The sequence below is a fragment of the Haliaeetus leucocephalus genome, unplaced genomic scaffold (genome assembly GCF_000737465.1).
Source record: "Haliaeetus leucocephalus isolate CR32 unplaced genomic scaffold, Haliaeetus_leucocephalus-4.0 Scaffold428, whole genome shotgun sequence".
NCBI lineage: Eukaryota > Metazoa > Chordata > Aves > Accipitriformes > Accipitridae > Haliaeetus > Haliaeetus leucocephalus.
The window spans coordinates 193,872-216,194 of record NW_010972864.1 but is presented as its reverse complement, the minus strand read 5'-3'; the positions used below and the strand labels follow the sequence as shown (position 1 = coordinate 216,194).

The window sequence follows — 22,323 nt, the reverse complement described above, 5'->3', positions numbered from 1 at the left end:
AGTGCTAATCTTTTACTAGATATGGCAAATGAGTCTATTGTTTAAACTCCAACTCTGGCAACAGACCTGAGCCTGGCCTTTAGAACACCTACCTTTTCAGTTGTGGCTCCTCAGTGTTACTGTCAATCTCACTATTTGCCTTTCTAAATTTCATGATCTGTCTTCACTGCAAACTGTTTTGGTTGGGGATGAATGGGAATTGAGAGTTGAGCTGGTGGCGGATTGAAGAAGTATCTCAAACAGAGCTACTCCTGATCACTTTGGGGAAGAACAGTCCAATAGCACCAAGCTACATTCCTTTCTTTACCTACAAAGAAAACTACTTCACTTGCTACATCTGATGTCTAAGGACTTTGCTGTATTCTTTTTAGTTCATACACCTTGGCTAAACTTTCAATGCATGAAATACAAGTAGAAAATTCAGCATATTATAATTTTTTCTTTTTAATATTTTAGAACCTCAAAGCAGATTCCAGGTGGTCTAAATGTGAGAACTGGTACATCTTCATTTGTAAAGCATGTGGAGGAAAATACTGATATGCTCAATTCTATGTTAATCAGGGAATTTTGCAGTTCTGCTTGCTTAGCTGTTTTCTCTTCCCCTCTGTCAGTATATTCTGTCAGTAATGAAATTAAGTGCAAATGGAAATTATATGTCTGATCTTTGAAGCACAGTGTATAGAGAAAAATCTTCTTTTAAATGAGAATGTACTGCACTGTCAACCCACCCTCCTCTTCCATCATGTTTAAGGACAGCTGATTTCAAACTGCCTCAATCTGTAGTCTCTAAACAACCATTTTCTCAGGAGAACAGGGAAATGGTGAGTGGTATAATGACATTCATTATTTTGCTTAAATAGGATTTCTCTAAGCATTCTTACTCATCAGAAATTTGTGAATTAAGAGACAGCACCAGATATTTACAGCTTCATAAATGTTATTTCCTTTCCTAATCTCTCTCACTGCTGAGTATGATCTTTTATTTTGTTTATCAGCTACCACCTGTGCTCTGGGTATGGCTACCAATGAAACCTAGTTTCAGTGTCAATTAACCACACTTTTTGTCTTGGCCAAAACACCATACACTGCAGATCTGGAATGAATGGCGAGGAGCTGGATAAAAGCAACCTGGAACAGGATTTCAGTTGTGTGGAGCTCATCCACCTGTACTTACACAGGCATCTCCAGAATCTCCAAAAATAAATGATCAATTTGCAGAATAATATTGAGCTTTTATGACAGCATAACCATTAGCATTGAGAAGGAATTGTTGATGCTGTCATTCATGTATCTGCAAATGTGTTTCCTTCCTAATTTTACCCACACGCAGCTGCATGTTGTCCCTAATTAATGAATTGCCCTCAGGTTACTCACCCAGACACATCTAATCTATCTCTGTCCAAAATGACTAAACTCTGTCCTGCATTAAAGATGTAAAAGGCAACAAATTACTTTCTTGGTCATTCCAACTAGAAAATCACTGCTTACTGAATGGCATTCTCTCCATGTGGCATTCAGGGTGATTTTGTCACCTCAGGGCTGAAGCGTTCAGTAGAAGTAAAGTAAAACATCTACTGCTAAGAAGATTCTCACTTCAGATTCCAGTTCAACAGAAGAAATGCTCACTTCAGGTTTAAGCTTATAATAATGCCATGAATGCAAGGAAATGTGTAAGTATGCAGCCCTTTCATCTTTAAAGCACTTTATAAATATTAACCAACCTTTCCTGAGAACAGTTTCCAACTAAAGTTATGTGATTAAGATGAAGGTTCAAAATATTGTTACAGAAGAGTATTTTTTCTAGACCTTACAGTAAAAAAGTGTGTATAATTAGCATATAAAGTGAAAGATGGATAAGTATATGTCATCTTTAATACCAACTGACCTCCACTGCAGTTATAAAAATAAGGATATATGCAAATTTCATATGAATTTTACTCTTGTTTTCTTACATAGCTTGATATTGTTTCCTCCTTAACGCCTCTGAGAGGATTTATAAGCTCATAGGTAAAAAAAAAAATCACTTCATGCTCTTTTGCCTGCTATGAAATAAAACGTCAACAGTACTTGATAGGCTGAGGAATTAGAAATGATAGTGCTGAATGTGAATTCCCCACAGGAGTGCAAGCAGCAGGAATGCTTGTTTATCAAAGCTGAAGGGAAAAAAAGTCCATAAAATTTGACCTCTGTTTCAAGTGTGAACACTGCAAGTGAAGTAGTTAACACCACAGTAATATTGCAGGTTAGCTGGCAGGCACAAATTTGGCCAGAGACATTGGACTCGCATTTAACAGAAAACATTCCCTGTGATCTCTAGCTGGAATTTGCCAGTGAGACCAAGCCTTATTAAACCCCCAAACCATAAAAAATAGAAGAGAAAAAAAACAGTCATGTACTGCAAAGTAGTGTACTGAAAGAGACAGAACAGCAGACTTGGAGATGTGGAGTTTATCTCCCACTTTGAGACCAATTTCCCTGTATAATCACAGGGAAAGCAATCTCTCTTGTGCCTACAGTTTCTCATTCATGCCTGTCCTCTCTGTTCAGATTGTGAAGTCGTTGGATGAGAGCCGTTTCAAACAGGTGCATACAGTGCCTGGCATAATACAGTGCCTGTACTAGCTGGTACATTGTGATTTGATCGTAATATGAATAAAAATGTGAGGGGAACATTGAAACTCTCTGTCAGTGTAATAAGCCTATATTGGAAGATCATTTGCTGTTCTTTATTTGTTTTAGAGTAATGTAAGTTAGAAATGTGAATGAAACATATTCATCACCTATTTACAATGCTTAAAGGCTTTTGCTGGTTTCAGAAGTCTACTTTTCAAGCATCCTTTGATCAAATCATGTGTGTAAGATAAAATTAGCACTTTTTCTTAAAAATAGATTAGAAGAGAATGAGTTCCGGTGAATGGTACTTTGAGAATATGTGCATTTTTTTCATTGGAAATAACTATGAAAATTGCCTATTTGGGATAAGCAGATCTGGTATTGCAGTGCTTTTCTGATTTCTGAACTACTTTCCTGCTCCTTTTGTAAAAGGTGCCTTGAAAATCATAAACACCACAGCTGGCATGCTGGTAGCCTTCTTTTCTTACTCCTGCTGATGGGAATTCTGTACTGTTTTTACTGTATGCCATACTGTATACTGGTTACCACTGTGTATTTCTGCTTTTCTAATTACATTTGGATTTCTGAGGAATAGCTCAGTGTAAAGAATTTTGGATATCAAGTAGTCACCCACATTTAGGACATTGTAATCAACCCCCCGGGAAGATAATACAGGAAAGCTTGATTGCTGGTGCCAACAGGGTTTCTTTTCCAGGTCACTGCACAGGGTGAGGCCTGGAAGGTGGATATTTTCCATTTTGTTTCTTTTTCTAGTCATTAAAAAGGCCAGCTTAGTCACGTCCTTATTTTAGACTTTTCCACATGATCCAGAGTTAATGTTCCTCAGATGCAGAATGTTCCATATGGATTCTTTGTAGTCTTCAAAGGTTAGTATGTTGCAGTTCTTGTATCATTCTTCAGTATTGCACCAGATGAGGTGGTTTTGCTTATTTTTTGGACACATTGTTTTAATCCTAAAAACCCCCAAACTACCAGAGTTTAATTTTGTATTATGCATTTTGCATTTTTTAGAACTGTCTCACAAAAGAATGTTCACCAGTGATTGCCTCTGAGTTCACGATACAAGGTCAAAACATTAAAGCCCTTTTGGGATCTGTTACTGCATAACATTGCAAAGTAACTGTTATTGACAGGTGTCAGGGTTGGCTGTCAACCTAAGCTCCAAAGTCTTTACAGGCTGATTGGTGCAAGCTGTGGATTGCCCTCTTGTTAGAGACTAAAAACTCTTTGCAAAGCAACAGCTGATTTTATCCATGGTTTTATCACTTGTGTGACTATTTCTGGAAGCAGGATATTTTGGTGCAGGGTGATTAATTTTTAGTTATTAACGTCTTTGATGCTTCCTACTGAATGAACAAGTAAAAGCCTTTTTAAATACAAAATAAGCTGGTGGTTGGAACTATTCCAAAACAGTGGGCTCTTTCTACTGGAATACTAGTTTCTCTCCGTACAAAAACTGACTGTAGCACATGATTCCTTCTCAGCAGTACCAGCACTAATATCTTCTAGTTTTTTCTTTCTTAACTGCAAGCTGCAGTGGCCAGACCTGTAAGCAATCTCCAAAATATGGAAGACTGGTAATTTATAAACTAATTGGCTCTTTTGACTTGTAAATTCCTATGCTGAAATTGCTCTATAGGAAGCATTTATACAAGTTTTATGGTAATGAGATGATCAGAGTGAGAGCCAAAAGGGAAGTTTGAGGAGACAGAACTCTGAGCACCCAACCCTTTTTAAGAAAATAACTTCTCTAATTGCTGAGAGATGAAAGTGGTGCCCCGTCCATAGGTTTTCCCAGAGACAGCAATGGTAGCACTGTACTTGAAAAATATGAGATGGACACATTGCTCTCTGTGTGGCAACTTGCCTCTTAATACTATCAAAGGCAGAGGAAAACCTGTGTTAGAAAAATCAGCTTTGTGCATCCTATCATCCAGTGCCAGGATGCTGACACATGTGGATGAAGGGTAAAGGAGAAGAGGAAGAAAATACTGCAGAGAGTATTGACCACTTGGTGACATGACCTGAGCCATGGGCACCATGTGCTAATGGGACTCGTACTCCTCTCAATATCTCTGGTAAATTTTCCCTACAGCAATTTTATATTATTACTGAGGCAAAGATCCATGTATCTGAATATCCATTTTGTGAAGAATGTGTTTACAAATTGTTTTAAAAATTGTTATGGGAATTAATCTCATGATACATTTTCTTACTCATGCAATTACAGAAAACATTTCTCTGAAGCCTGTGAGTAGACCAAGTCTGGAAAAACAAACAAACAAAAATTTAGAAAAATAAAGAAGGGTCTTTCAGAGTTTGAAGACTCAAGTACTTTTAAAGGCAAGTGCTGTCAATGTTGCTTTTGTTGCTTTTAAAAGAATCCTTTTAAAAGGTTTTGTGGTGCGAAAAGCTCCTTTTAGTGGGTTTTCATAATGTACCGGGAGAGAACAAGAAAATATTTTTCTCACCATGGCCAGTCTTGGAGATCACTTAGAACATCACGTACCCAAACCAGGAGGAGAATTTCTGTGTGGCTCGCAGGCAGAGCCAGTGGGATCGGCACTTGTGCCTGCCCCCACTCACCTTGGAGACCCATTTGCTTCTTCCAAGTGCTCCTCAGGATGACTCAGGCCCCTTAATGTGCCTGAAGGACATACTCGGGGTGAGGGCTCACACCCACCCGAACGTGACAGATTGACCTCCCGGTGCCTTGCAGGGAAGCAAAGTGCTTTTGTTCTAAGAGGACGTCTATGGAGCAGAAGGAAGGGTGGCATCCTCCTGTGCCTGCTGTGATGTGGCAGCCACAAGGTGGCACGACGGCTTTGCGCCGCCTCTGCAAAATGTCTGCCGTGAAGTAGCATCTGGCCACGCACTCCCACTGTGACCTAATCTCCCCCAGTCTGCAGTGCTGTTTATGAGGACTCTAAGGATTGTTGTGCAAAAGCCAGGGCTGCTATGTCCTTGGGGCTGCTATTTCTCAGTCTGGTTCAATAAAGACCAGCCGGGGCATGCGCCTGCTCCAGCACAAATCCTCTCTTCCTGTAGTCACTCAGATGCCCTACGGGAGGGCCACCACGTTCTGTCTTATAGGGTCAGTGGTGCCTGAAGACGCCTCGCAAACACAGTAAAACGCCAAGCCCTTGGCTAAGTTAGCCAGAGCCCCAGCGCCTGCTGGTGCGACCATACCCTGTGCCCACAGCACTCAGGTGGTTACAACAGATTTTAGGCAGCGGGGGCGTGAGAGCCCAGATGAGCAGCAGATATTCCCAGTTCAGCTCTTCTAATGCTGCTGCTCTCAACCTAATCTGTAACAGATCTAACAGCCAGCAAAATGAGAAAATCGCTGACACAGGAGGCTGCAACAGCCTTCTGCACTGACACCTTGGTGACGCTATAGTGGGAGTAAAATCGGGTTTTTCTCTCACAGATAAACACCTCCTTGGTATATTCATGATACCTCTACTGTATATGATGCATCTGTGACATTTAGCAGGTTATGGCTGGCTGGGGGTGGACAGGATGGGACAGGACAGGATGGATGGATGCATCTTGTACTAAAGTAGTTTTTGTCAAAGCAAAACTGAGTGATGAGGATGTGATAGAAAGAGAGGGAATCTGAGGCTGGGTTATTAAAAAGTGTATCACATGACTTCTTTGAAATACATTTATATGAACTTTACTGTTCTCTGTGCAATACTGCTTCATTCACAGCCAGGATTTTCCTTATAACATAATTTCAGATGCTTTGTACAAATAAAGTTTGAGTTTCTGTTGGAGGTACAGCTTCTGCTTGTTGCCTTGGGAAAGTAGTGCAAAGCTCTTACCCCTAGAAAGTTTTCCTTTTACCTCTGCCTTAACATTTTGCTTAGAAGACAATCTAAAGGTGTAAGATAATATGAAATAAACAGTTCCTACACCCAGTACTATGCAGGTGCCTTTAATAGCCCAGTCGTGAGGAAGGCAAGCATTCAACACTCCTATTCGTTGTATTTACATATTTAAAAGTTGCTGCATTTCTAAAGAGGTCTCCAGGCCATATGAGGATATTAGTAACATGTAATAGTTCACTGGGAGTTGCAGGTATGCAGTGCTCAGCAAAAGTAAGGCAGTAGCTGTGAGTTAAAGCAACTGTAAGTGCTTTGCTCACAGGACTCTGTGGAATTAAAGAGCCATACCTGACTTCACTCCACTTTGCTCCTTCCATAAAAACATCTGACAAGAGAAACCCACAATCCCCTCACTTTTTCTCCATTTCTTACTAGTTCAAAAAATTTGAGTTTAATATCTCCGTGACCTTTCAATTTTATATCACCTAACTGGAGCAGAGAAGCTATTTTCTTCTTCAAGATGAGCTTTCTTTTCATTGCAGGCTCATTTAGGCTTAGGACTAATGTAGCACAGCACAGAATACCACAAGGATTTGATCTTTTGCAGTGTTGTTCCCAGTTAACCATTCCTAAATTTTATAACCATGAATCAGGCATTCTGGGGTGGTTTGTCTCCCATCCTGTGGTATCTATAGAAATGGGGAGGAATGATCCCGAGAAAGTATTTACTATAGATTTGTGGTGGGTTGACCCTAGCTGGACACCAGGTGCCCACCAAAGCTGATCTATCACTCCCCCTCCTCAATTGGACAGGGGAGAGAAAATATAACAAAAGGCTTATGGGTCAAGATAAGGACAGGGAGAGATCACTCACCAATTACTGTCATGGGCAAAACAGACTCAACTTAGGGAAAATTAACTTAATTTATTGCCAATAGAACCAGAATAGGGTAATGAGAAATAAACCCAAATCTCAAAACACCTTCCCTTCACCCCCTCCCTTCTTCCTGGGTACAACTTCACTCCCAGATTCTCTGCGTCCCCCCATCCCCCCCCAGCAGCACACGGTGACAGGGAATGGGGTTTACAGTCAGTTCATCACACATTATTTCTGCTGCTTCATCCTCCTCAGGGGCAGGACTCCTCACACTCTTCCCCTGCTCCAGTGTGGGGTCCCTCCCATGGGAGATAGTCCTCCATGAATTTCTCCAACGTGGGTCCTTCCCACAAGCTGCAGTTCTTCATGAACTACTCAAGCATGGGTGCCTCCCATGGGGTGCTGTCCTTCAGGCACAGACTACTCCAGTGTGGGTCCCCCACAGGGTCACAAGTCCTGCCAGAAAACCTGCTCCAGCCTGGGCTCCTCTCTCCATGGGTCCACGGGTCCTGCCAGGAGCCTGCTCCAGCGCGGACTTCCCACGGGGTCACAGCCTCCTTCGGGCATCCACCTGCTCCAGCGTGGGGTACTCCATGGGCTGCAGGTGGATATCTGCTCCACTGTAGACCTCCCTGGGCTGCAGGGGGACAGCCTGCCTCACCATGGTCTTTCCCATGGGCTGCAGAGGAATCTCTGCTCCGGCACCTGGAGCACCTCCTGCCCCTCCTTCTTCACTGACCTTGGTGTCTGCAGGGTTGTTCCTCTCACATGTTCTCGCTCCTCTCTCCAGCTGCAGTTTCTGTGCCACAGCAACTTTTTTCCCTTCTTGAATATGTTATCCTAGAGGCACTACCACTGTCGCTGATGGGCTCGGCCTTGGCCAGCAGTGGATTCATCTTGGAGCCGGCTGGCCTTGGCTCCATAGGATATAGGGGAAGCTTCCAGCAGCTTCTCACTGAAGCCACCCCTGTAACCCCCCCACTACCAAAACCTTGCCACACAAACCCAATACAAGTTTTAACTACTTAAACCAAATGCAGACTTTGAAAACAGGAGGAATCATTGGACATTACACTTCACATCCTAATAGCAAGTTTATGCTTTTAGTCTGTGGTTCAATGCTTGGGAACTTTTGTCATCTTTCCAATGCACTCCAGTGACCGTGCTGACATTACCTGGTGCTGTGTTCCAGAACAGCAGTGCACATTATTGTTAGTTAAGAAAAAATATGAGGAAAACTTGTGATTCAGCTCTCCTTACTGATTCTTCTTCACCCAGGAAAATCGAGGAAGGACACCAGCTATATTGAGTGTAATGACTAGCAGTATTGTTCACTAATCAACACTGGAAGATGGGGAAAGATTTCTTTTGAAAGAAATCTTTTGCTCAGTTGCAAAGTCTCCTTTGATTACCTTGTTCTCTGAGGCTAACTAATGTGGTTTTAGTTGGTTTTAGTTTAGTTCCATGTTATTAATCATCTCCAAACCAACAACAACTACAGGAATTCACTAGTGTTTCATGTAATTCACTATACATTTTCTTTTCTGGTGACGTAGTTTTCTTTGCCATTTAAGTGTTGCTGATTTCTACATGCACTGGTGGAGACCATCACCCAATGATTACTATTTGGGGGGCTGGGACAGGAATTTCTTCAACTAAAAGCACTCTTCATAGAGACTAAATACTAGATAGAGCCCCCCTGAATCCACGGCAGAACTCATCAGCAGATATTTACTTTATAGATTAACAGCACTGAGTGTTTGGAGGCGCTCCTGTGTAGTAAAACTCCACCACTGGTAAAAGAATTGGAGTCGGATTACTAAAAGTGATCATCTAACCCCACTAAAGTCATTAGGTTCTTTGCCTTTGACATCAATGGGGTCAGGTATTTATTTTAGAACTATTTTGGGTTCCCAAGGTAGTCACTGAATTTACTGTATTTCATACTGTACTGGGTAAAATAAATGTAGCATTTTAATAAACATATGCCTTATAAGAGCATTGTGAGATTAGTAGTAATGCTTTTGGTTGAAAGTTATTCATATTTTATAAATGTGAAGAACCCACAATAAATACGGGCATATCAGCAGCAGACCACATGCAGCTTACCTTTCATCTAGAAAAAAAGGTAAGTTTTTTTCCTAAATCTATGATGTGGGTGTTTTCGCATACTTTTCTCAGTACTGAACAAATATTTGCCCCTTTCATAAATAGAACTTTATACTCATATTCCAGTATTTACCTTGTAGTTCATGCTTTGGGGTAATTATATAAAAATATTCCACCTTAGGAATGGGAGGAAAGAAACAGAGGATATGTGGAAATGAACAGTACATCAGAAGCAATCCCTGGCTCAGAACAGAACTGGTAGAACTGATCTGAGGCGATAAGGTCAGGAGATATATTCAGAACAGAGTTATTTACTTTCCATAGAAGAAAGGTTTGAATAAATGATGTTCTTGACAATGGCTTTCTTTTGAACAGGATTTTTTTTTTTTTTTCCCCAGAGAGGTAAGTGAAACACATAAAGGTGTCTCCCTGTGGAGTCCTTATTAAAAAAAATAATCAAAACAAAACCAAAAGCCAAGCCAAGCCATCTCTAATTGTTAGAATTAGATAATAAGATAATGTTATTTCTGTAATTCCTTGCTCATAATTCTTGCCTATTGTGTTTCAGAGCAAATTCTTGTCACCCTCAGATTTTAAATCAGAGAAGCTAACTAAAGTTCTTTACCCAATGGTAAAACATTCATTTCAGACAGCTAAAACAAACCCAATATATAAACTTTAGAACAATCTCAAATGTTGCTGAGACTCAGAAGAAAACTAGTTTTTCCTGTAGAGTAAAATATGTCAGAGAATCACCCCAAATTATATGCAATTAACTACTTTTTTCTAAAGCCCCATATGCAAAGTCAATAATATACTTGCACTTGGTAGCAAGAAAGCCCCAGGAAAGGGAATTTCACTGCAGGGAAAAATATTGTATTAAAGTTTTATGATTTTAAACATATCTACAAAGTATCATAGTTTATTATTTTGTTGTTAGTCTTGACAAATCCAGTTACCTCTGGAGATTCCACACAGATTTGGGAGTCAAAAGTGGAGGTTCAGTCTTGCAATGTCCTAGCAACTTCTGCTTATGTTGAGCTCTGTAAACATCTATGAAATTCAAAAAGGACCAAAAGCAGCAGTATTTACATAATGAGCTCAATAGACACGCACCTGGAGTTATGAGATCGCATAGGAGTTTCTGCAGACAATCTTCATTCCTAATGAGAAAGGTCAATAAATCTAGTGCAGTTCTGTATGAAATCAGTGAGAGTCTTTCCTGTGGCATTACAAGGGTCAGAGACCAGTTTTTGACATTACAAGAGGCCATTACAAACATCCAGTCTGACCTTTGCATAAAGCAGGGCAAAGAATGGCTCAATAGCTTGGGATCTTTTAGAAAGACAAGAAGCCTGACTTTAAAGATTTTCAAGTAATGGAGATTGTAATCCAATTCTGCTTAAGTGATTAATTGCCTCAGCTGTTACAGAAATACATTTTATTAGAGGATAGAGATAGATCAGGCCATAAGGCCACACACAAGAAATTCTGTGTGTTATCTCTAAATATAAAAACTAAGAATCACCCCTTTCCCTTTAGGCTAAGTAGACCCAAGTACTTTATTGAAATTAAATGAATAAAAAAATGTTTAAAAACAGTGATGCTGCCTTATAATTACAGGCTTTGGCCCTTAAACATCCCCCGGTGTGTCATGTCTCCAGTTAGATATTCATTTCATGCTGTTTGATTATGGCATGTTTCAGAGCCCAGGAAGCCCAGAAACTGGCAGCTAAAGGCAATCGGGTGCTAAAATAGCCCCTAGTCTCACACAGCCAGAGAAGTGGCTGTCAGTGCGGGCTGCTGATGGAGACATCCAACCCATGGCCTCACTGGGGACAGCTGCCTTGCAAATGTCCCAGTGCTTTCTGCGAGCCCAGTTATGAGACCCGCCAAAAACCACGTGCTGGCTCCCATCCCTGGTGTCTGGCTCATGGCCCTAGTGCCTGCTGTCCAGTCAACTTGTGGCACAGAGGTCAACAAACCCAGCTACCTGGTCTCACTCCACACCCTTTGTCTTTCTGGAGCTATGTATCTGGCCAAGCAGGGGCCCTCCTGTGCCGCAAAGGGATGCAGGAGCTCTCCCTATTGCTCACTACGCATGAGATGGGGAGCTAAGTGGCATGAAGGGCTCCCACACTCAGGACAGTTTTGGCTGTGGCCAGCATGGACTGCAGCCCCACGAGGTAGATGCTGCACTGCAGGGTGCACGAGCCACTGAGAACAGGCTTCTACGCCCACCCAAATGTCTTTTCTCTTTTCCTTAATGAGACAGACTTTGTTATTCTCTCATCACAATATGCGGTTCTGTTTGCTATTTACTGGGCTCTGCATGACCCATCTCTGCTGTCTTTAGCGTGGTTAATTGGAATTATTGAGCAGCGCCCAGCTCTGGCAGGCTGGGATTCACCCCTGTTGGGACGGTCCTCACCTGCCTGCCTTGGCCTGCTTCTGTGCAGCCTTGCTCCAGTCAGACTGAATTAAGCTGCGCTGTCAGAAGCCAGGGATCCTTCAACAGTTTTCCAGCACAAGCAACACCAAATTAGTGTTTGGTAATAGGCTGCACACTGTTTTGTAATAAGAAAATATAGATGATTCTATTTATTCCCTCTTGCTCCTGCAATGATAAGAAATGTTCTAATTCATTATTAATTTGTTCCAACTATTTCTGGTAAATCTAAACTATGAATAACTTTAGCTATGCCATTAGCAATACCTCAGAACTACAGATGGATTTTAGTTTCTGGACACATGCACATGGCAGTCTCACTGTTTCTAAAAGTGTACCCAAAATTCTGTCATATTTGGATACAAAAACAGTACTTGCCATTCACGCTGGGTTACAGCTGGATCTAAAGCAATCTGGAACACAAAGATATTGTGGCCACTATCTGTCCAGTAAAAATTATTGTAGCTTGGCAGCATTCTGTATAACTTTGTATATTCAACCTGCTTAAGGATTTACCCTCCCCTGAACACCAGAACAAATGGAAATGAAAGTGGGAATAGACCTAGACCTGCTGCCAGTGCTAAAGGCTTTTATTCTGCCCTGCAGACTAGCAAGATCTTTAGTGGCATTTTGTAGGTTGCTGGCTTTAGTGTAGAGTAGGCCTTTGGAATTTGAAAGCTTCAAAAGGTGATTTTTCTGTTGCTCTTGTTTGCCTTTTGTAATTTATTTCTCTACTTTTCATATATAAATGATTGATCAAAGAACCATTGTCAGAGAGCATCAAGGAAAATTTTTTTCTTCTCTTGTAGAATATGAATTTACTTGGGTGAAAGATGGGAGATTATAAGTGTGTATGCTGATGATCCAAGGAAATTATCTGTCACATGCATAGCGCGGAGGTACCTCCTTGTGGAACCGAGTCCGCTGTTTGGTCTTTCATTCATCTAGAAAGTGCTTTTCTTGCCTTTGTGTTTGGATGGGAATGACTCTTCCTTTGCCCCTGTGTTGTCGTAGTCATCTGGCTTCATTTACTGAAAAGGGGGAGGAGGACACCCACCATGTAAGATTGAACACTGAGCTTCTTTGTGGGCAATCCCACAAGACACTGGCAACCCACTGGCCTTTTCTCTCACCATGAGCTCTAAGAAGGGGCAGGAGCTGCACTGCTAGTTCTCCTGTGCTGCTGCCCTAGGAAAATCTTGTCCTGCCTCCTCAGTTTAGAAAATAAAATAAAAAGAATCCCAGCCCTTTTCCTCAGAGTGCATATACTTAAGAATATTTTTTAACTCTTTGCTTGGAAATATAATTAAGGTGATAAAAGGTGGCAAGGAATTATCTGGAAAATCCTCACAAAGACTTTGCTACTGCTTGGTGGTCACCTGGGAAGAGGCTGGCAAGTGTCCCAGCCACCAGGCATGGCTTGCCTCTCTCATGTCTTAAGAGAGTTGCACTCCCAGCACTGTCCCTGGTTGTTGCTCTCTATTTTTTCCATAGTTTGTATCTCCTGCCCAGAACATCCCTGGGTGAGCAAGCTGTCTGGATTACAGCTCTGCTCCTTCAGTCTGTGACAGACATGAGGAAGCACACAGATGTGTATGCTTTCTACAGTGTGCCTAAATATTTTGCTGCTTTTACTTAAGGAAAGCACAAGAGGGGATGGTTTAGTAAAAGAAAAACAACTCTGTGAATGAAGCACTTTAGCTCTGTCCCTGAGTTGATTGAGATCTAGCTTCCATGAGGAAAGCAGGGCTTTCCCGCCTCTGCTGCAGGTGCCATGTCTCAGCTGGAAGTGCTGAAATGTCCGCCAAGCCCTGGCTTCCCCTGCTTGAGCTTTAATAACTTCTGTTCTTCTGCCAGGCGATCCTTAATTAGCCATTATCAGATGACCACTGTTACATGGATGTGTTAATCTCCCCTCTGACAAGTCCATCCTTCCTAGGGAGCTAGCTCTCGGGGAGCAGGAGGCTGGAAAGTCAAGAAAAGATGAGGGATAGTGTTACGTTCACAGAGCTAATGCACACATGTACTCATGGGCAGACTGGTCTGCAATGGGTTCCCCAAGCCATCCCAGTAAGAAAGGAGGCCTGGGGACAGATAATAACAAGATAGATGATAAACCCATAGTGTGTGTCTGAGAGAGAGACAGCTGGGCTGGCAGGATTGTTTGCTTTTGAGAAAGGAATATTCATCCTTTTCTATATTGGCAGAAAAACATGTGCGCTTTCATGATAAAATTACATATTTCAGGTCCGTCAATCTTCCAGCTTCCTTTTAAAATAAGCAGCTAAGGTGGGATGTAGTGAAAAAATATGAATATGGTGGCTGGATATCCGACAAGTGTGCATGAGGTATCATCTGGCTTTATGGACCAGTACAGTTCCTGACCGTTTGATAGATTATGGTATTTTTTTATAAAATATGCATAAATATGCAAAACCGGGGTTTTCTGAGGAGTGGAAAAGATATCCATCATGGTACAGGATGAAATATGTTCCTTTGAATTAAACTTATGGCAGTAGGTTTTAAAGCAGCCAGTCCCAGTCAGGCTTAACAAGGCTTAGAGGATGTAAGCTCCCCTAGAAATATCTATAGAATTATAATGCTCTAGTTAATAAAATAGATATTTAAAATAGCATAGTCAGGTAAATTAAAAGGTCTAATTTAAGCTGGCAGGAGACAGATGAAGGAAATTCTGCCAGTGAAAAAAACTACTTTTCTTCAGAGGCTGCCTTAGGATTTTACCTTAGAGGCAAGTATTATAAACCCTAAATCCTCTCAGCCTTGACATGACAGAGTTACCTAGAAGTTTACTTACACGTGGAGACCAGATTCAAACCTTTACTTATTCAGCCTAAACTGCAATCATGCCATACGCATATTCATGCTGCACATGCACACCCGTGAAGTAGACTAAGATGCTATGAGACTTTTACTGGCATGAATCATGCGTGAGTTACTCACTCACCCCAAATAAAAGCTTAGAAACTGTATTTTTTGCAAACCATCCTGACATCACTCCTGCATGCTCAGTACCACTGCAGCAGCACTGGGCCCCTACATGGCGTCTGGAGCTTCAGGTCTGTTTTACGGGAATCTGTGTCTCATCGCTGCTGATGCCCAGTATTTCAGGCATCCTGGTTCTTTCTGTAAGGATCTGGGGAAGTGGGGAGGGAGGAGAGGAAATGAGGCAATGTGAATAAAAAGTAGCTGAAAGTAGCTTTTCTAAAGCGAAAACAGCCACAGCTTTAAAACTTATTGCCCGCGATTCTGGTCTCTTTGGAAAGACAGAATATTTACTTCTTTAGGCTGTGTGGTTCAAGCCTGTGAACCGAAGTTACTAGAAAAGCCTGTATTTACACCTGCTATCACAGAGTCATTTCAAAGGAAACAACAACAACAAAAAACCCCAAACCCCACAACCCAACAGCTCCCAAAGCCCGATGCTGGCAGCGAGGGAAGGCAGAGGACAAACCCTTCTTCGCCAGCCGCCTTCACAGCCGGGACCGGGAGCCCGGCGAGGACTGCGGGGGTTCTCCCCAGCTCACCCCAGCCGAGAGGACGGGGCACACACGGACCCCCACCGCTCCAGGGTGGCTCCGCGGCGGCGGCCTCAGGCGCGCTGCTGTCCGCGCGGTGGCGCCGTCCGCTCACGGAGACGCTCCGCGCTGGCGCAGCTCCCGCCGCTCCCCGCGCTCCGCGGACGAGCAACGGGAGCTGCGCCAGCGGCCGCCGGCGGGGAAGCGCATCGTGTTCGTCCTTGGGGAACCCTTCCCGGTCCTACACGCCCGGTACGGGACGACGACTGGGATAGCTAGCGTCCTGCTGCATCCCGAGTCCTGTCTTCCCGCGTCGGTGGCCGTTCGTACGGGAATAATTCATTCACGTTGAATTTCCTTTCTCTCCGGAAAATATTGAAACCTTAAATGACCATAATAGGAATGTAATTGTGTGGTGTGTTTTTTGTTGTTGTTTTCGAGAAATCGATTTGGGCTCAAATAACTCATCTAAGCGTGTTACACCAAACCCATTCAAATAGGAAACAGGAGAACTATATTATTGCTGCTTCCTGAACTCTCTGCTTATGATCCTAATAATTAAAATGTGCGGTAATGGCTCCTGCAGCCTGTATTTCTTTGAGTAATTCTCGGAAATGAAAGGCTGATTTTCGGCCGCTGAGGGAGGAGAGCGCGGAGATGAGCCCAGGCGCAGCGGCTGGGAGACCTCCGGTGGTCCGCGCCCGGCGCTCGCCGCCTTCCGCATTACTTGGGGAAAATAATCCCCGCGGCGGAGAAGTCCCCAGAGAAGGGATTTCCCTCCCAGTCCCTCTGGCAAATCAACTTTTTTTTCCTTTTTCCCTTTGTTTTTCTGATGGTGATCCTCTCCCCTCCCGCTCTGCCAAGCGCTGCGAGTCGCACATCTGTCCCTGCACAAGGCAGGGAGGGGAAAGAGGCGGGCCAACGCGGAGGGGGGGGGGGAAGTCGCCCCCACCACCCCTGGGCCGCGGCGGCCGCGCGTGGGACCCTCCCCGCAGTACACGCGGAGCTGTTACGGCGCTGCTGGTGTCCCCCCCCCGGGGGGGGGGCATGCATAAGGAGAACGATACTAACAATTCTTGAAAAAAGAAAAAGTAAAAGAAAAAGAGAAAAAGAAAAGAAGGGGGCGGCTAAGAAAAAAAAAGGCACTCCTATCCCCAAATCTCCGTGGAAGTGGGGGTTCCGTGCCAAGGCTGCTCCGCCTGCGCACTCAGCCCCGGGCGGCTCCGCGGGGGCCCGCGCCCAGCGGCGGACTTCGGCGCCGGCGCGGGGTGAGGTGGCCCCGCGGAGAGACGCGAAACAAAGCCGCGAGGGAGCCCACCAAGTACGGGGACCCCCACCCCGCTCCAAGCCGCCCTCCTCCACCTCCCAGTCCCTTCCCACGGCAGGCAAAACTTGACCGTGGGGAGCATCCTTTTAGGTTTGTGGGACTTTCTGTGTGTTGCTGTTTGCTTGTTGGTTTTGGGGTTGGTTGGGGTTTTTTTCCTTTTTTTTGGGGGGGGGGGGGAAGTGTGGGTTGGTGTTTATGAGAAGCTTTATGACTCCTGATAAGCTCATCTTTGAGGACGACACAGAACTGTGTTCCTTGAGGAATTGGGGTGGTGACGTCTTTTCTGATACCCGATTATTACGTGACTGGGGGAAAAAAAAAAAGGTATTTGATTCATGAATAAAAATCCGGACTCCATCACGGGGGCAACAAACAATATTGCCCGTCCTCTAAGGTAACAAGCAGGCAAATATTTACGAAGAGGGCTCTTGCTGAAGCGGGGTGTTTGCAAAGATTTTGTTGCTAATTGCTTATCAGACGGAAGGCTGTCAAGTTTGGAGCCACCGAGCAGGAAGAGAAGAAGAGGAGAAGGCTGAAGACGCTCAGTGAGGGGAGAGATCTGGGGAAGACAACATCGCACGCAGCCAGCCCGAGGCTCCCCGCCTCCGCTCCCTCCCGGGCTCGCTCGCTCTCTTCCCCCCTTCCCCTTGCGCTCTCTTCTCCGGCGACATCGCGCTCCATCCCTCTTTCTCCCTTCCCTTGCAGACTCCACTCCAGATCTGTGCTGCTACCTGCAAACTTTTTTTCCTTTATATTTTTTTTCCCTTCTCTCCTCTCTCTCTTTTTCTTTTTGGAGCGGATTACCCTAAAACTAGCAAACAACTAACTGCTGCTTTTGCGTCTTCTTCATCCCGCGGGTCCTTTGCCCATCGGAGAGGCGATGCCACGAGCGTTTTAACTCCTTTCGGACGCAACTTGGGAGACAGCTCGATTCCCCCCCTCCTACCATTTTGGGTCTTTTTTCTCCTTCCTTTTTTTTTTTTTTTTAAGACCTGCCCTTTTAGTTTCGCAGCCAAACGCTCTTAGTGCCGGGTATTTAGAGTTTAATGGTAAGGACACGAGGCGGCTCGCCAGGCCTTTCCGCAGCGCTCCCGGGGCCGGCGGGCGGGAGGGCGGCGGCGGCAGCGCTCTGTACCGGGCACCGCTCCGCGCCGCTCCGCGCCGGCACCCGGCTGCCCAGGGCGCTCGCCCCCAGGGGCCGCGCTGCCTCCCTCCCCCGCAGGCTCGGCAGGGGGCTTGGTGGGTCGTGGGGTCGTTTTTTGGTTTTGTTTTTTGGTTTTGTTTTTTTTTTTGACAGCAGTTTTCCTTTCCCTCCCGCACAGAGTGGCAATGTGTAGCAAAGCGATCCTAGCACTCCTGATCTATGGCATAATAATGCACTGCAGCGTCTACTGCTCACCTGCGGCCGGCTTTCAGTACCCGGCGCTCAGGTAGGTCCGTCCCCCGCTCTGGGGCTCCGCCGGGACTCCTTCAGGCCCCCACTGCCTCGGCTCTACTAAGGGCAGGGGAATCTTACCGGGGAGGAAAGTGGAAGGGGACGTGGGGGGGAGTCACCAAACGAACCCCCCCCTGCTGTGTGCCCACCCTCTCCGCCCCGGGATGGGAGCTGCCGGGATGGTCAGGCAGGGAGGGGGTCCCCCCCGGCTGCAGCACTGGCTTCCCCCAGGGCCGCTCCCCGGGATCCCGGCGAGGTTAACCTGCAGCCTCCTGTCCCCGGGGAGCGGGGGACCTGCTCTGCTGCGGGAGGGGGCCGAGGTCCCGGCCGCATCTCGATGGCCCAGAAGCTCCCCCCACCCCGCCTCCCCCCTGTCCTGCGCGGGCCCCGGCCGCTTTCGGTTGCCCGCAGCTCGCCCAGTGTGAAAGGCGAGGATCGCCTGTCCGGACCGGGGGGAGCGGGGCGGGGGGACGGATGCGCCGTTGGCTGCAAGCATGTGAGAGCTGTCACGGTTCGTGTAGCAGCATTGGAGTTGGCGGGGATTCAGTCTCATCCCCTGTTTACCTGTCTGTATACCACTTCCCTTCTCAAGCGGGAGAGCGGCTGACACAAGGTGGTTTGGTTTTCTGGGTCTGATCGGAGTTGTCTTGCTCGACTCCACCGCAGGCTGTTGCCCGTGCTGTCCCTTTCCACCTGGGAGCCGGGGACGTTTGGACCCCGCTGTGTTGGGGCAGGACTGGGGGACCCCCAGGGGTGTTGGCACAAGCGAGTTTCCCATGCTGGGCCGTGGCTGGGGGCGCAGGGTACCCGGTCAGGGACGGCCGCTGGTTCCACCCTCCTTGGGTGACCGGTGTTGCTTGGCTTGGGTGGAGTTTTGGGCTCGGTGCTGTTGTCCTGCCCCACCAGCGCTCGGCTCTATTCCGGGGTGCCCTGCGGGGTCACCGCCGTGCGGCTCAGCTGTGAGCGGGGGGCGATGCCGGGCGCGCAAGGCTGTCCGAGGAAGGTGTCCTTTTTGGGGCTCCGAGGTGTCCTTGCACGAACCGGGAGCCCGTCGGGGCTGGCTCAGAGCAGCCCTTTTCCCCTCCCCGGGCAGCGGGGCTGCGGGGCAGCGGGCTCAGTGGCCTGCGGGGCCATTAGCCGGCAGCAAGCTGGCTCTCTTCATTCAAGAGCCTGAATTAGCAGGAGTGAAACACTTTAGCGGCATCTATTATTAATACCTCCGCTAAAGCTCACAGACAAAAATAGCTGCCTGTAACGTACAATGACCTACATCGTACTGCAGAGAGGGAGGCAGAGAGCCGGGGGGGTGGGGATGGGGGGGGGATGGGGGGGAACAAAACTGGCGAGATCTCAAAGGGCAGAGGCACCATTCAACGAAAAACAACAACAGGCGAAGGCCCCCCGCCCCAGCCCAGGCCAACCCAGCTCCGGCCCGACGGGCGCTGCGGGGAGGAGCGGCGCCCGGCCCCCGGCGGCGGGGGCTGCCGCTCACCGCCCCGTCTCCGCCGGGGAGGCTGCTTGGCTCCCGCCCAGCCCCTGGCACACAAACGCGTGTGTGTGTGTGTGCGGCAGCCTGCACGCCTGTGTGTGCGTGCGCGCGCTCCGCTCGGGAGGCACCAGCCGTGGCTATGGCAGAGAGGGGCTCTTGCTCGGGCCGAGGCGGGGGGGGATGTTTGGGGCTTTTCTGGGAGCACGTCTGGCGGCGGGTGGTGTGTTCCCTCCCCCCGTGGTCCTGCCCCGCAGAGGAGGCGGAGGGCGGGGATGGGGAGCGGGCGGGCGCCGAGAGGGGATGGGGGCAGACGGACGGGGCTCCCGGGGCGCCCGGGTCGGCTCCGTCGGGGGGTGGTCACCGAGGCAGCCGGGAGCCGGCGGCGGGGAGAGGAGCGGAGCGCCCCGCGGAGCCCGGCTGACTCCTTCCCCTTGCTGGTCTCGTTGCCAGGCTGGGGGATGAAGTCTACGACGAGGACGCGAACACCTTGCAGGACTTCGCCTATGACCACGAGCCCCTCGGCATAGCGAATCCGTCCTCCATGATCGGCGAGATGTACACCTTGTATTACCCACCGGAAAAGAGGTGACTGCAACTCGCGGGGTGTCAGCCGTGAATTTTGACCGGAAGCAAAACGGGTCTGCCCGAGCCGATTGGGGGGGAAAATAATAATACCACCCAAGAAGGCAGCAGCAACCAAAAAAAAAAAAAAAACCAAAACCAAAAAACCCGAACCCAAACAAACGACCACGCTGCCCGGGTCCCGGTGCCCAGTTCAAAGCCTAGAAGAAAGGGAAAAGCTGCCTTACCTCCAGCAGCGCGGGGGAGGGAGCGGGGAGCCTCCAGCGCCGGGGAGGGCTAGCTATGCTCCCGCAAACGGAGCAGAAATGCCCAGCCAGCGCGGAGCCAAGCAAGTGCGGCGGGGAGGGGTCTGGGTGGGGAAGAGGGGTCCCGGGGGACGCGGGGAGATGCCGCCCTCCGCTCGCTGGCGGGGAAGGACGGCCACCGCCGCCGCCCGGGCTTCCGCACCCCGCCGCAGCCGGCTCCCGGGCCTCGCCGCTCACCCGCGGGCTCTTTCCTCCGCCCAGGCACGCCGATGGGATCTTCAACAAAGCCTACAGGAAACTGCTGGGCCAGTTATCCGCCAGGAAATATTTGCACTCCCTGATGGCCAAGCGGGTCGGGTAAGGGTTTCTGCTCGCTCTTTTCCGCGGTGGGCGTTGGTGCTGCTGGAGCGGAGGCGCTTAAAAAGGCCGCGGCTGGAGGGAACAAAGCTGCCCCGGCCGGGGCTGGGAATTTGTTGCTCCGGCAGCGGGGCGGGGGGAGTCCGGCTCCCCAAACCTCAGCCGCCTCCGGCCGCAGCTCCCAGCCCGCTCCCGGCGCAGCGTGAGCCCGGCCGTCAGCGCCGGCGCTCACGGAGGTCCGTTTGGTGTAAGACGCTCGGGTATATATGTGTGTATATGTATATTTGTATATATGTCTCTATAATTTTGTGCAACCGGCTGATTTAAAACTAGGTAACTACCGGTTTTTTTTTTGCTCCCGGTTTGCTGGGGGGAGCCGTCTGTCGGAAGCGATGACCGAGGGCTCGGCTGAAGCGGGGGTGGGAGGGGGGCTTGCTCGGCTGCAGCCCCGCGCACCCCGAGGCGCCGGGCGGGGCTCCCCCCCGCCACCGGCGGAGCGGGGGCGAGCCCGGTGCCACCCGCCGCCCTTCGGCAGAAGGTAACACGTTAATAAAGCCCCGGGGAGAACAGCTTTCCCTGCCGCAATGAATAATTCATGGCGGGGAGATATTGTCTCTCCCGCCGCCGCCGCCGCCGCCGCCACTTGCTCGCACCGCGTGGGCGCGGCCTTTGTCTCCCCGCGCATCTTCCGCGCAACGTGTTGCGCCGGGGACAGCGGCCGCCGCGGGGCTGCGCGGGGCCGGGGGGGGGGCGGAGGGGTGCGGAAGGGGGCGGAGCGGCCCCCCCTGATGCAGCTGTGCTTCTCGGTGCTTGCAGCGGTGCCAGCGGCGGCCTGGGGGACGAGTCGGAACCGCTGACCAAGCGGCACATAGACGGGATCTTCACGGACAGCTACAGCCGCTACCGGAAACAAATGGCTGTCAAGAAATACTTAGCAGCCGTCCTGGGGAAAAGGTATAAACAAAGAGTTAAAAACAAAGGACGCCGAGTAGCGTATTTGTAGCGATGAGTAACCAGCCACTCCTGTGTATACAAAGTCCTGAGAGAGAGAGAGACAGAGAGAGAGAGAGACCCAACAACAACAAAAAATCTAAACAAGAACAAAAGTAATTTCTAAACTGACTGAACAATCACCGCTCCTGTGTTATCTAAACATGTATTTATGTATGAAGTAAAGCCATTAAATGAATATTTTGATAATAATATTGTTTTTCTTTTGTACAAAGCACTAGAGAAACGCACAGATCTACTTTGTGGACCAATCATTAAGTTATATATAATATATAAATATATATATATAAAGACTACTACGAATACTAAAGAACAATTCTTCATATAAAGCCTGCACAAGAACAAGAATTTGCCTGAGCTGTTTATGTTTTTATATAAAATAAATAGAAAAAAAAGACAATCATTGTTTTGAATATTACTCCTATTTTTGTAACGGAAATTA

The 22,323-nt window shown here is 47.5% G+C and overlaps 1 protein-coding gene across 1 annotated transcript; it reads left to right on the top strand.

The window, feature by feature from the left end:
- Positions 1-18,086: 18,086 nt before the first annotated feature.
- On the top strand, positions 18,087-22,073 carry ADCYAP1 (adenylate cyclase activating polypeptide 1 (pituitary)). Its single transcript, XM_010574300.1, has 4 exons — positions 18,087-18,192; positions 20,137-20,271; positions 20,775-20,870; positions 21,687-22,073. The coding sequence occupies exons 1-4, from the start codon at positions 18,092-18,094 to the stop codon at positions 21,871-21,873; spliced, it is 519 nt and encodes a 172-aa protein (XP_010572602.1). The 5' UTR covers positions 18,087-18,091; the 3' UTR covers positions 21,874-22,073.
- Positions 22,074-22,323: the final 250 nt, after the last annotated feature.

What these genes read in the sequence shown, in the direction of transcription:
- ADCYAP1 (XM_010574300.1), top strand. Translation starts at nt 18,092, where the DNA reads ATGTGTAGCAAAGCGATCCTAGCACTCCTGATCTATGGCATAATAATG. An exon ending in TTTCAGTACCCGGCGCTCAG is followed by an intron (nt 18,193 to 20,136) that starts GTAGGTCCGTCC and finishes TCTCGTTGCCAG; the next exon opens with GCTGGGGGATGAAGTCTACG. An exon ending in TATTACCCACCGGAAAAGAG is followed by an intron (nt 20,272 to 20,774) that starts GTGACTGCAACT and finishes TCCTCCGCCCAG; the next exon opens with GCACGCCGATGGGATCTTCA.